The sequence below is a fragment of the Macaca mulatta genome, chromosome 8 (genome assembly GCF_049350105.2).
Source record: "Macaca mulatta isolate MMU2019108-1 chromosome 8, T2T-MMU8v2.0, whole genome shotgun sequence".
Classification (NCBI taxonomy): Eukaryota; Metazoa; Chordata; class Mammalia; order Primates; family Cercopithecidae; genus Macaca; species Macaca mulatta.
Window position 1 is genome coordinate 141,391,130 of NC_133413.1, and position 15,592 is coordinate 141,406,721.

The 15,592-nt window shown below is 39.4% G+C and overlaps 1 protein-coding gene across 4 annotated transcripts in view; it reads right to left on the minus strand.

The window, feature by feature from the left end:
* ADCY8 (adenylate cyclase 8) overlaps positions 1–15,592 on the minus strand; it is a 261,431-nt gene that overhangs the window by 195,335 nt on the left and 50,504 nt on the right. For all 4 annotated transcript variants that reach the window (XM_077942879.1, XM_015145995.3, XM_015145994.3 and 1 more), the window contains exon 2: positions 14,700–14,849. In XM_077942879.1, the coding sequence (XP_077799005.1) occupies positions 14,700–14,849 (150 nt within the window). The remainder of the gene's footprint in view (positions 1–14,699; positions 14,850–15,592) is intronic.

Here is a 15,592-nt window from a genome sequence, read left to right on the forward strand (position 1 = left end):
TGAGGCAATAATTAATAGCCTACCAACCAAAAAAAGTCCAGGACCAGACGGATTCACAGCCTAATTCTACCAGAGGTACAAGGAGGAGTTGGTACCATTCCTTCTGAAACTATTCCAATCAATAGAAAAAAAGGGAATCCTTCCCAACTCATTTTACGAGGCCAACATTGTCCTGATACCAAAGCCTGACAGAGATACAACAAAAAAAGAGAATTTTAGACCAATATTCCTGATGAACATTGATGCAAAAATCCTCAGTAAAATACTGGCAAACCTAATCCAGCAGTACATCAAAAAGCATATCCACCATGATCAAGTGGGCTTCATCCCTGGGATGCAAGGCTGGTTCAACATACTCAAATCAATAAATGTAATCCAGCATGTAAACAGAACCAAAGACAAAAACCACATGATTATCTCAATAGATGCAGAAAAGACATTTGACAAAATTCAACAGCCCTTCATGCTAAAAACTCTCAATAAATTTGGTATTGATGGAACATATCTCAAAATAATAAGAGCTATTTATGAAAAACCCACAGCCAATATCATAATGAATGGGCAAAAACTGGAAGCATTCTCTTTGAAAACTGGCACAAGACAGGGATGCCCTCTCTCACCACTCCTATTCAACATAGTGTTGGAAGTTCTGGCCAGGGCAATCAGGCAAGAGAAAGAAATAAAGGGTATTCAGTTAGGAAAAGAAGAAGTCAAATTGTCCCTGTTTGCAGATGACATGATTGTATATTTAGAAAACCCCAACATCTCAGCCCAAAATCTCTGTAAGCTGATAAGCAACTTCAGCAAAGTCTCAGGATACAAAATCAATGTGCAAAAATCACGAGCATTCTTATACACTAATAACAGACAAACAGCCAAATCATGAGTGAACTCCATTCACAATTGCTTCAAAGAGAATAAAATATCTAGGAATCCAACTTACAAGGGATGTAAAGGACCTCTTCAAGGAGAACTACAAACCACTGCTCAGTGAAATAAAAGAGGATACAAACAAATGGAAGAACATTCCATGCTCATGGATAGGAAGAATCAATATCATGAAAATGGCCATACTGCCCAAGGTAATTTATAGATTCAGCGCCATCCGCATTAAGCTACCAATGACTTTCTTCACAGAATTGGAAAAAACTACTTTAAAATTCATATGGAACCAAAAAAGAGCCTGCATTGCCAAGAAAATTCTAAGCCAAAAGAACAAAGCTGGAGGCATCACGCTACCCGACTTCAAACTATACTACAAGGCTACAGTAACCAAAACAACATGGTACTGGTACCAAAACAGAGATATAGACCAATGGAACAGAACAGAGTCCTCAGAAATAATACCACACATCTACAGCCATCTGATCTTTGACAAACCTGAGAAAAACAAGAAATGGGGAAAGGATTCCCTATTTAATAAATGGTGCTGGGAAGATTGGCTAGCCATAAGTAGAAAGCTGAAATTGGATCCTTTCCTTACTCCTTATATGAAAATTAATTCAAGATGGATTACAGACTTAAATGTTAGATCTAAAACCATAAAAACCCTAGAAGAAAACCTAGGTAATACCATTCAGGACATAGGCATGGGCAAGGACTTCATGTCTAAAACACCAAAAGCAACGGCAACAAAAGCCAAAATTGACAAATGGGATCTAGTTAAACTAAAGAGTTTCTGCACAGCAAAAGAAACTACCATCAGAGTGAACACGCAACCTACAGAATGGGAGAAAATTTTTGCAATCTACTCATCTGACAAAGGGCTAATATGCAGAAGCTATAAAGAACTCAATCAAATTTACAAGAAGAAAACAAACAACCCCATCAAAAAGTGGGCAAAGAATATGAACAGACACTTCTCAAAAGAAGACATTCATACAGCCAACAGGCACATGAAAAAATGCTCATTATCACTCGCCATCAGAGAAATGCAAATCAAAACCACAAAGAGATACCATCTCACACCAGTTAGAATGGCAATCATTAAAAAATAAGGAAACAGCAGGTGCTGGAGAGGATGTGGAGAAATAGGAACACTTTTACACTGTTGGTGGGACTGTAAACTAGTTCAACCATTGTGGGAAACAGTGTGGTGATACCTCAAGGTTCTAGAACTAGAAATACCATTTGACCCAGCCATCCCACTACTGGGGATATACCCAAAGGATTATAAGTCATGCTGCTATAAAGACACATGCACACGTATGTTTATTGTGGCACTATTCACAATAGCAAAGACTTGGAATCAACCCAAGTGTCCATCAGTGACAGACTGGATTAAGAAAATGTGGCACATATACACCATGGAATACTATGCAGCCATAAAACAGGATGAGTTCATGTCCTTTGTAGGGACATGGATGCAGCTGGAAACCATCATTCTCAGCAAACTATCGCAAGAACAGAAAACCAAATATCACATGTTCTCACTCACAGGTGGGAATTGAACAATGAGATCACTTGGACACAGGAAGGGATCATCACACACTGGGTCCTATTGTGGGGAGCCGGGGTGGGGAGGGATAGCATTAGGAGATATACCTAATGTAAATGACGAGTTAATGGGTGAAGCACACCAACATGGCACATGTATACATGTGTAACAAACCTGCACATTGTGCACATGTACCCTAGAACTTAAAGTATAATAATAAATAAATAAATAAAAGAACTATATGATAAAAAATGATAATAATCACATATTTGGGGAAAGAGAAATGCTTATTGGAAATGCTCCTTAAATTAATTATTACTTTACTCATTTGATACAGTGTTAGTGAATGTTTAAATACCAGGGTAGATATTATAGGGGGAAAATCACAATTCGTCCATGGATCAAGGAACTTGTAATATAACAGAGGAGATATGAAGACATGACATATATAACTCTCAGACTAAGTTGGAAACTGCCAAGCTTACCAAACTCTTGTTTGTTACAAAAAAAATTCTATTTAAAAATCTCCTCTTGTTTTTAATTCTGGCACCTAACTCAGGACGTGGTCCACAGTATGTATTCTATAATGCAATAACCTAATTAGATTTTGATAATATGTATTTGACTATCACCAAAGCTCTGAAGAGAACTCTTGAGTTGAAAGCTCTGAGAAAAAAGTCAATTAATGTAGAATTTTTATTGGATTTTAATGCTTTTGCTGAGTCCTGAACAATGAAGTGATAAAACAAGCATACTAGATGACCCCTGGACCAAGCTGTGCCTGAAGCCTGCTTAGAAATAGAACTCAAGTCTAATGCTGGTTGGGGAGGAAGACAGTCCACCACAGAATAAGTGATGTTCTGTGATTATTAGCAGTTTTCTTGTACTTGGTGGGTAGGAAAGGAGAAAGCTGGAGCCTTTAGAACACTTTGGAAGAGATACATGAACATAAAATCCCATGTGAGAAGGGCAAAAGGAGCTTCCTGAAGAACGCACTATCCTCAGTCTAGTCAGGACATATCACTGTTGGTGGGAGCCTTCACTGGAAGCTGCCACCTTCATGGGTCACTGGGTCTTTTCCTCTGGGTAGCTTTAGTGTGTGTTGAACGATACCTTTCCCCTATATTAAGACAACCCATCTAATTTTCCCACATCACTATGTGTATTCCTGTTGATCACATTACAGTCCTGTTGTGACAATTGTACACCTGCCCCTGGATATTCAGTAACAGGAGGCAATACGTTCTTCTTATTGCTAGAACCAATATGAGTTGAGTTTCCCGTCATTTGAGACTAAAAGAGTGTGCCCGATGTGGAAGGGAGGGCTAGGGCCCTCCCAAGGGAGAGGGGAGTAGATTGTGAAGAGCATCCCGTGTTGAAGGACATCGTAGCATAATAATTGGTTATATGGGCTCTGGAGCAAGACTGTTTAGGTCTGAGAACCGACTGTGCAACTTACTAGCTCTCATTTAGCCTCTCTGTTTTTCAAATTCCTCATCTATAAAATGGAGGTAAAAAATTCACCCACTTCAGAGGGTTTATCTGAGGATTAAATGAAGTAATCTATGTGAAGTACGGAACCTCACACGTAGTAAATGCTATGTCAGAGCCAGTCTCTGTTACTTCCATCCAGGCAACGTTTAAGGAGGGTAGAGAGGTAAGACATGGGTCTGATTTCATTCTAAAGGCAACAGGAAGTTGTATTAGTATCCCAAGCTGGCATTAAAAAATTACCACAAAATGTGGTGGTTTAAAACAATAGAAATGTATTCTCCTACAGTTTTGGAGGTCAGAAGTCTGAAAGGAAGGTGTTGTCAGGGTTGGTTTTTCTTCCGGGGCCCTGATGGAGAAACTGTCCCATGTCACTCTCCTGGCTTCTGGTGGCTACCAGCGGTCCTTGCAGATGCCTCGCTCCAACCTGTGCCTCTGTCTTCACAAGGTGCTCTTTTGTGCACTTCCTGCGTCTGCCTCTGGGATTCTTTGTGTTCTCTTCTTATAAGGATACCAGTCATATTGAATTAAGGCCCACCCTAATCAAGTGTGATTTCATCTTGAATCAATCTGTAAAGAGCCTATTTCCCAGTAAGATCACATTCTGAGGTTTGGGGGAACATGCATTTTAGGGGGACACTATTCAACCCAGTATAGAAGTCATAGAGATGACCTAACTAGATCTAGTTTTTAGAAGGATCACTCTGGCTGCAGCCTGGAGAATGAATTTCAGGGAATGAAAGGGTTGTTACAGTGATCTAGGAGAGAAATGGAGAAGGAAGTAGGGTTAGAAACATTGGAAAAAATATGAAAGATGGATGAGAAAGAGAATTAACTGCTCATAATTATTACTGAATGTCAGGGAAAATGGAGAGGATGGGTAGTGTGAGCTTGAAGAGTTGGTGGACAAGTGGTGCTGTTTGTTCACTAAGGGAATACTGCAAGGGCAATGTTTTGGGAAGGAAAGATCAATACTTGTTGAGCAAATGAAGGATGAAATAATGGTTTTGCCCTATGCCAGGTTTCCTTTCACGTTGACGGCATAGTTCTAAGCCTCTGTCTCAACTTTCTAGATTCCAACGGCTGATCAAGAGTAGTATCAATGCTTTTAAAAGATCAACTTGGAATTTTGGACTTCTCATAAATAATTTACAGAATAGCACTGCATCACAGTGGCCTCCCTACACTGCTTAAGTGATTCACTAGCCTATCTACTGTGAAAGGCTGTCAACAGTATACACTAAATGCTCATAGCTAGCTGGTTCTTTCAAGTCTACCCCCCACGTCTGCTACTTGTGTCCTATCTTTACTAAGAGGCAGTAATGTTTGTTTCCAAATCTGTTTATGATAAGCAAGCTTTTGTTTCTATGAAAAATGAGTTGAATACTATACTATACTCAAAATTTTCATTCTAAAAACGTTGCTTTCAAATGAGCTGTGGGCAAGACATTTGCAAAAGATTAGAAGAAAAAAAATTCTAGGACGATTTCACACCAAGATAGCTGAGATAGTGCCTTTAAATTATTTTACCTCTTTTATAGCCAATCCATTTTGGGTGTAACTCATGCAAAATAGTAAATGTAGAATTCTGGTCAACTGACCCTTACTCCAGTCTCACTAAAATAAGCTATTTTAGGCATGGATTATTTTAAAAATACTTATTTTATTTTTCTCCTACTCTATTTTACTACCACTCTTGAAAAGTGCCTTCAACTGTATCAAGGCAACAGAGCATGTCTTCTCTTCAGCATTTTATAGTAAGGCTATATTAGGTTTCCAATTTCAATTTCTTTAGTCAAAATTATCTGCACAGACTTTCAAGATAAAAAGCCCCCACAGAGTTCTTCAGCGGCTCCTCCATCTTCTCCAGGCTAGATCAAAGGTGTTGAGGCCTCTGATGGTGATTGATTTCTGCTTTCTGGATGGCCTCTGTATGCAAATTATAATTGCACATGAGCATAGGGTCATGAACTGTCTTTGAATCAGGGGTAGCATTAACAATCTGTATTGCTTATGGATGCCAAATTTGAAGTAGAACACAAATAACAAGAAGAAAAACTGTTGTTACTAGAATCAGAATACCTTTTCCTTTGAAACTTAGGATATGGCCCAGGTGATCCAACAGTTCAAGGATCAGCCATGACCCCCAGCTCTCAACTATTGAGGCCCCACTATGTCAGCCAATGGGTCAGATGCTTTGTATATATTGCTTGATTTTCTTACAACTAGCTTGAGATGTAGGGTTTATTATCTTCGACAGATGTTGAATCTAAGGTTGGTGTAAACACAGTCACCCAGATATAGACTTAGAGCTCTGAATCAAATACAGGTTTGTTTTTCTTCAAAGCCTTCCCTTCTTCCATCATGCCAGAAAACGCAAATAATGTGCTAGGAAAATTGCAAAGAACCAGGCAGCCAGATGGAATGCAAGAGCTGGTGTCCCACCCACATCGGGTAAACACAGTTCTTCGAGTGAAGTCAGTTGTTACAGGGAGATCAGAGGCCATTAACACTGGTACTGTGCTTGCCACTCAAAACCTTCCTGGTGATTGGAGGGAACTATGGTGCTAACCCTGATATAAAACAGCATGTGAAAAACCCATGTTAATGAAAAATGTCTCAGTGCCAAAAAGAAAGAAATAACTTACAACAGGAAACATTAGAGGAGGCTTCATAAGGGAGGGGGGGGGGATCTGAGCATCAGATTGGGGCGTTGGTGAGATTTTCACAGAAATAGCCCTAACATTTGTAGAGTTCTTTACAGCTGAAATAACACTTTTTCAGGCATTATGTTATTTGTCTCTCAAAACACTCCTGTGGGTTAGGGCGGGAATTATCATTTCTAATTGAGAGATGAGGAAACTCACATACAAAATGGTTTGACAACTTGCTCAGAGTCACACTAGCAAGTTAGAAATAGAAATGGGACAAGCATCTAGGTCAATACTGTCCAGTAGAAATACAACGTGAACCACATATACAATTAAAAAATTCCCAATTTAAAAATTCTATAAAAAATTAGCCAGAAACAGTTGAAAATCATTTTAATTGTATATTCTACTTAACCAAATATATTCAAAATATCATTTCAATGTATAATGAACATTCAATTAGTTTGTAAAAAGTCATTAATGAGATATTTTGCATTTCTTCTTTTTTTGGATTGTCTTTAAAATCTGGTGTGTATTTTCCATGCACAGCATGTCTCATTTTAAGACAGGCACATTGCAGGTGCTAAATATACACACAGGGCTAGTGGCTGCCATACTGGACAGAGTAGAGATTTTCTGACTTCTAGCCCAGTGTCTTTGTGCTCTGCTGAACTGCCTCACAAATATATACAGAGTGGGAGTGGAACATCTCATCCTAATGGAGCAACAGTGGCATGTCATTCAGGTTCCTGGCAGGACATAGCTGGTACCTCATAAGGGATAATGAAAGAGAGTTATTGAAAAATTAAGGTACTCAACAATGAATGGTAAAGCACCCCAAGGTTAGGAAGGGCTGGCAGCTACAAACACCCTTGGAATCTGGAAAATCCTTCACTTTAAGCGAGGGCTGCCTGTTAGGAACTGTGGCTTTTGGTGGATAAATGCAGCCACTGTAAATCTACAATCCAGCAGGGTAGGATATGGGAAGATAAATGCATTGACGTCTCTGTCCTCCCACACTCTAGTTCACGTCCAGTACCTCCCACTGGCTGAACCCAACCAGAAGCCAGAGGATAATGAGTCTGTTGATGAGATCCATAAAGGCCACACTCCAGGGGCAAAGAAAATGGCAGAGAAGCAGAGAGGGATGGAGACAGATAGGGAACGACCAGCAAGAAATCCCAGTCATAGACATGCAGGGCATCTTTGCTGGGCTGTGTGAGGTGTTGGGGTACAAAGTGGGAGGTAGCAAGTGAAATGATTGGAATGTCGCGCTGGAGCCAGGTGGTGAATGGGCTGTGAGGCACAGTAAATGAAATTGGGTGGGTTCTATGGGCAGTAGCAATCCTGGGGCTTTCTTGCATTTAGTGTGAGGTCTTATATAATCCAAATTGGGCACTAAGAAGATGATCCTGACAGGTGTAATACTCTGTGCTGGGGTTTTGAGACGTGAGTTAGTCATACACCTCCCTTCTCAAATGAACCAAGTGAGAAATAGATACGGAAAACAGACAGGAATCGACTAAATCAAATCATTCAATCAAAGCAGCCACTTTATTATTGGCAAACGAATGGGAGACTTGGCTGCAAAGGAAGCAGACGTGAGCTTCCTATTTTTTATTTCTGCTCTATAGCCACAGTTGCCCAGCCAGAGGCAGAGTAGCTGGCTACTGTGGGCTCACTGCATCAGTGGAATCCCTGCAGGGAGGACAGCAGCCTGAATGTCTGGGCTTCCTATAAGGGGGAAAGGGACAGCAGCCTGCATAGGTGGCCTCTCTGTGGGGAGGAGAGGAGCCTGCATGGGTGGCCTCTCTGTGGGGAAGAGAGGAGCCTGCATGGGTGGGCTCCCTGTGAAGAGGATGAGAACTTGCATGGGTGGGCTCCCTGTGGGGGACAGAGGAGATGGCATGAGTGGGCTCTCTGTAGGGAGGACAGGAGCCTGCATGAGTGGGCTCCCTGTGGGGAGGAGAGGAGACTGCATGAGTGGGCTCCCTGTGGGGAGGAGAGGAGACTGCTTGAGTGGGCTCCCTGTGGGGTAGACTGCCTGTGGGGAGGAATCAAATTCTTATCCCACAGAAAGGTCTGGAGAATGTATGTACAATGACTTCTAACATATGAATCCTGCTCTCTGGAGAAAAGAAACCAGTGGATTCCTCCCTCACCATCTCAACGTCAGATAGAGAGGGACAAGAATAGGTGAAAGAAAGCAGTGGCTTTGGCTTCATGCCCCGCAGAGCTCAGTAAGTTTGTTTAGTTTATTGTTTTAATTTTATAGATTATAAGGAAAATGGAGAAAAGGGAAATAGATTTATTTTTCAAGAAGAATGTTAAGGTGAGTGACTACAGGTGGCTAGATTAGTATACACTGGTTAGAAACTGGTTAACACCAATTAGAAAGATATTTTGTGAGAGGACTTAAACCAGGCAGTACTAGTAAAGGAAATATAGAAAAAATGTGTGCATAAATGGTGAAGATAGCACCCACAGGGATAGAGACCACGGTTGATGTGAATGGATCAGGTACAAGGGTGTATCACAGAGAAAGAGGAGTACTTTTTCAGGGGGTGGGAGGATCATGAACAGGCTGAGCTGATGATATGTGTGAGACATGCTGAGGAGGCTATCGAGCTGGTGCTGGTGGTGGGCATCTGGAGCTCAGAAAAGAATGCTGATGTGGGAGCAATCAGGAAGTGATGATTAAAGCCATGATATAGCACCTAAAGAGAACTAAGAGATGAACAAAAAAGAAGGGGTCAAGGAGAGGCCCTTGAAGGATGCCTACATTTAAGGGTTTAGAGGAGGAAGAGGGATATGTGAAGGAAACAGGAATCTGAGACTGGAAAGAAAATCAAGCACCCCATAGTAAAATTAAGAGAGGAGAGTGCTTCAAGGAAAGGGTGTTGGGGGGTGACTCAGCAATACCAAGTGCTGTAAAAATCAAGGATATGAGGAGGCAAAAATAAGCCAAGGGTATAGCAGAATATATAAAGAGATTAATTCCATACAGAAATGCATGAATGAAACTCTCATGGAGGTGACATTTGAGCTGAGTTTTGAAGGATGGATAAGGTACAGGGATGAAAGGAAGGTTACACTAGGTAGGGAAAAACATGTAAACAAAGGCATGAGTGTAGAGGGTAAGGAGAATGTGTAGGAAACTGAATATTTCAGTATAAACTAAAGAATAATGAATATGAAAGATGTTGATAACATATAAGGCTGAACATGATGGGTGGTCAGTGGGTGGCTTTGAATGTAAGGAATGAAGAATAACAGAAAATGACTTGGAAGTAAGAGGTTTTTGGAGTATAATGAGAAGACCTATCTAGTTGGAGCAGAAAGAATAAAGATGCTAAGGTTCTACCACTTTTAGGTCAACTTTGATTCTCTGAATGAATTAACAGTGACAACGCTCTACTGTACTGGTCAATATTATTTTTAACTTTAAAAAGTCCCCAGGATGTTAAAAGGCACCAAAATGAATCAAATGAATCAACTCAGAACTCAGTAGGAAACCCAGCTTTCTCAATCTACTGTCCGAACAACCAGTTTACACCAATATTGTCTAACAAAGATATTTAAGTTTAACAGAATTGCTTTAATACAGCTAAAACATCTGCTGCATTTAAAAATAATCTTCCTGCTGCTGCAACATATGGTATCATCAGAAACTTTATTCCAGTGCCCCCAGAGCTTCTGAGACACCTTGAAATGCCATGATTACCATAACGAGGTTTATACAATTCTCCAAGCTGAAAGAAAAACAATTAATTCATTTTAATATTTAAAATAAATATGGGCCACTTGCATCATCTGGGAGAAGAAGCAGGATTGTGAGAACTATAATAATTAGAATCTAACTCCCTAAAGAAAGATGCTTCAAGATGTAGCTTCCAGATGGAAAATTCCCCTAACAAGTCGGCTTAAGATGCAAGCTCAGCCTGTCTCAGTCTCTCCTGAATTGGCTCTTCCCACTAAGATTTTAAATGAAGGGCACAACGGGCACAGGTATCTTTATTTTTACACAAAGGAGTTATTATAATATTCATGTAGGTAGAAGTGAAGCTAGGAGCAAAAGTTTGAATTCAATATAACTAGTTAAATAAATATTACTCAGAAGATCCTACATTTCAGCCACTACGCTAGATAAAAACCAGAGAATCCATTGAATTATATAGAGTAGCTGCCTTTAACTAGTCTTTAGAGGTTGTGGAGAGAGAGAAGCACAGATTAGTATATGTCATAAAGTGGGACACATTCTTTAATAGACTTAACAATCATGGCATGTGGCGAGTACAAGAAAACCATCTCAACTCTACCTGGGAGACAAAAGCAAGCCTCGTGGAGAAAGGAATGCTGAGGCAGAAGAGTAGAGACACATTAGGAGGGAGGTGCATTTCCCAGAACTATTAATACATGGCACAGGGTGGTGAAATAGCAGTTTGGGGAAAGAGACATGCAATGATTGAGATCCATGTGGCATGCTGTAATAGAGATCTGACAAAGAATTTCTTCACTTTGGTGTACACAGCACTTTGAATAATGCCTGGTGCATAGTTAACACTCAGGAAATATATAGCTGTTATTGAATGGAAAGCAGTAAGGTTCCACTTAACAGGTTCACAATTTGCTTCAGGATGTCAGAGAAAACCTCGTGTCCGGCATTGCTGTCCTTTACTAGGTCATACGTATCTTGTCATCGGTATCTTTGCTAATTTCTTTCCTTCCTCTCTTCTAAGAATTAAAGTCATACTCATCCTCCAGGTCCAATTCAGAGTAAAGACTGAGTCTTATTTGGCTGTCTCTCTACAGCATGAATGGGTGAATAGATAGAAGAATAAATGAATGAATGAGTGATCATGGGAATTCTCATAAATCCTTCCAACAAACTACTTCCTCTCTTCCTTCAAGATTTTTGCATGTGTTTTTTGCTCTTTATGGTGTACTCTTTACTGCCTCTCCACTGAGCTGAGTCCTATTCACATGTCAGCTCAGGTAAAATTATTTTTCTAGGTTAGTTTTGACTCATACACTATTGACATACGTGTCCGTGTAGCCATTAATCTTCTACACCAGGTAAACTCTTTAAGGCCAGAAACTGATTGCTGGTCAGCATTATATTCCCAATGCTCAGCAGGGCTCCTGACACATAATAGACCCTCCATAAAGAAATTAATTCACAGTTGAACAAATTAAATGATTAATTTTTTTGTATCCTACCATGAGATAAAAATCATGAATGCATGAAAAATCTCACAAAACATGGTCATTTCTGTTGAATATAACCTATTTGATTCTCAATTTATAATTGCAAAATATTACCATCAATCTTATTTAGGATCATTATCCAAGGAAAAGGTATCTGCTGTCACTTAGGTTCTTACAGCATCTCCTTCACAGGGTATAGAATTTTTAACAGTTATGTCATTATAATTAGTTCTGATAAGAGGTAGATGAGAATTCATTTGTCAATGACACATGATATTTTAAAAGACATGGATGGGACCTAATGATGATTCTGGTTGCTATGCACTTAAGGAGAGCCATCATCCTGATTTACCTCCATATAAATAACCCTAAGTTATTACAACTGAGCCAAGTCAATCCATAATAAATTCTCACATGAGTCCTCTTGGGACTGAACTATGTTGACTGATTCATATAAATCATTACACACAATAATGCTAATAGGAACTCTTCACTGACTTGCAAGGGCATCTCACACAAAGTAATTCTAACCATTAAGGAGACTTTTCAGGAAGGATGTTATTATTCCCATGGCATTGATGGGGAAACTAAGACTCAGAGTTTGCTCAAGCTCACTAAAATAGTAACTAAGCAAAAATTACTAATCCAGGGCAATCTCATTTGAAAGTCTATGTTTTCTCTGCCAGACTACACTGCCCATCTATTACTGAGGAAGTTCTCAAGGATAATGGAAACCTGAAGCAGGGATCAAATGCCAGTGGAAAGTAACTTTAGCACTGATGCTGTAGAGTCAGCTATCTCAGACAATACCCTTGAGTAAATAAAAGGTGGTCAACATGCCACAAATATCATAGTTGTGAATATAGGACTAAAAGAAGCCTACACAATATTTTACTCCATCCTAGGAACAAAGCACCTTCCACAAAAGATAGTCTTTTCTTGTATTTTATCCAAGAAATCAATGAAACTGACTTATCTGTTTGTATTGCTTTCTACATAGTATCTCATTTGAGGCAAATGTAATGCAGAAGAGAAAGATATTGGCCCATGTATAAAAAAGGAACCTATGGTGAAGAGTTTAATAGCTTAGGTGGTCCAACTAGGAAGTAATAAGAGCCATGACCCAAACTCTAGTGGTCTTTCACTACATTCTAGTTGTCGCTTTCTCTTACCTCTGTATATTATTATTTTCTTCCTCCTTCTGCCAACTCAAAAAAAATAAATAAATAAAGATTAGAGGGAATGGTGGATGATTCCTCCACAATTTTAGATTAATAGATCACAGTGATTCCAAGACACCCAACTTGAAGGATGGGAAAAGAAGCAAAAAGTCTTATGGAGATGGTAAGGCAATAACTTTTAGTGTCTCCAATATATCATAAACACGAAATAAGAGGCAGCCCAGACAACTCACCCACAATTTCAGCTCTCGTTGTGACAAAGCATTAAGAACAGCTGAATACATTATTAATATGGCAGCATTCTCTGAACCGGCACAGATCCCATGGAAAGAGTGACATGCCAGTCTGGCAACTGATCTGTTTTGCACAGGAACATAATACAATAGTCCTGGGAGATACTCATGTTTATTGTACAGGGCGTTTTCTTTCTTAAAGTTATTTTTCTTAATTATTCCAAGGGTTATTCAGAGAAATTACTATGAGGTTCCAGAATTATTTTAGGCAATAACTTCGAAATTCCTTATTCTAAATTTTGTAAAGTCAAAGTAAGATCTGAAAACTCAGGAGTTTCCTCTGCCCCAGGAGACAGCAGATGGCAGTGGGAGTTGAGTCCTGGCAGGTGTACCCTACCTGTCCGTCTCATCCATTATCACCCAGACCTGGCTTCACTCACTTCAAAGATCCCTGACTCCCTGGTGATTTGATGCAAATTAATCATGAAGTAAGTGTTGAGTCTTTCTCTGCTACTTTCTTTATGATTTTTGCAAACTATTATTGCCTAAAGTCTTAAATAAGAAATGTGCTGTATTATAAATAATAAGACATAACTTTAAGAAAAAGGTCTTAGTTTAAAAAAGGTCTCGTATTATAAAAATAATATATCTACAAGCATAAAATTTCCAAGAACATATATACTTGGGATGCTATAAATTGATGCTAAAACCAATTTTCAACACATTCCTGATATTCCTCTTGGAAAATTGTTTTCAGAACCAAAGGTATACATGGATTTAAAATATATAAATAGCTTTAATAGGGACAAATCTTTATTCTTTGAAAGTAAATTTGATTTTGGAGAAATATATTATTTGAGGCCAAAACTACTTTTAAGTTCCTATAACATCCGCCCAATCAGGATGTCCAAAAAATTATTTTATCTTAACCTCTCCAAATTGGAACATATTATTGCCCCCTGCAATCCAACTTCTTTTCCTACTGTATCCCTTATTCTGATGTTGGCATCATGTCCACAGGATTTTTGTGTGTGTATATCCCTTCTAAAAATCAGGTTGTGGTTTTAGAGACTAGGCATGTGTAAGATTCTTCTACGCGCTTACTCTAATTTGAATTGGTAGACAGTAAACATTTTTATCTGAAATAACACATTTACAGTTTAAAAGAAAGAGGGTCAAAGACAGGCATGCTGATGGTTTTGAGGCATCATGACCTTGTTCACAAACACAGATGTCAGTGAAAGGTGTCAGGAAATAAATCTGTGACTGTAATCACTTTATTTCTTATAGGGAACGATGAATTGAGTGTGGATAGAATAAGACCAACCCATTTTGACCTGTAAGTCTAACACAACTATTTCCAACTCTGGAATCCTGTGACATAAACTTTAAGAGAACACTTGCAAGTCAGGACGTGTTTGGGAGCAAAACAGGAGCTCCGTATAAGTTAGAGACTGGCTAGGTGATAACTAAAACACACAGCCTTGTCAGTTGGTACCTGTCTTTGGTTCTCTGTCTCCAGGCGCAGCCTGGCCTCCACACACCTCCGAGTCTCCAGGAAAGCTTGGCGCTGGGCCCGGTCTGACAGGTAACTGATGAAGATTCCAGCTGTGTTCATACACATGAATAACACTGCCTGGGCCACAACCTAAAACAAACACAGTCTGGTCAGGTGCTTAAAACAAAAGCTATTTACAAGCAACAATAAAATACACAAATAAATATGAATTTCCACGGTAAATCCTAATGTAGTAATCCACATGTTTAATCGTATGTTTGTAGAACTATGCCCTTCATTCAGCTCTTGAGACAAATGTCATCTCTTCAGAGAGGGCTTCTTTCACCACTTGCTCCAATTTAGGCTTCTTTCTCCCCAGGTTTAGACTGGAGTCTTCATGGGAAACCTGCTGTGAAAAAGAGAGAATCTGGTTGACTTCTTTACTCCACCTTCTCTCTCTCCCCTTCACCAGCAAAAGCTTCTGGCTTTTAAGGGTTTGGAGAATCTGGTGGGAATAAAAAGAAGAGACTAATAAGAAACAGGAAAGGAATCCATTGAATACCTTTGACTTCGAATACATTGACTACTATATTTAGACTCTGGTGTTCTCAGATCTTCTTGGATAGAATCCAAGTCTTGTTTCTAACTCAAGAAAAGAAACGTGTTTATCTATTGCTTTTCATCTCCACTTCCATTATTCTATTTCTAGGCATTAAGATATGTTTCCTGGACTCTTATATTGGGCCTCCCACTTTTTCATTTGCCCCCTTTCTAACTACTCTTCAGTCAAGAAAAGCAGACATTTTTGAAGAGGGGTCAGCACATGGAAGAAATGAACAACATAGTATGAATTTCTTTATTTTTATGGCTTTAGCCTGAGACCAGGTCATAGC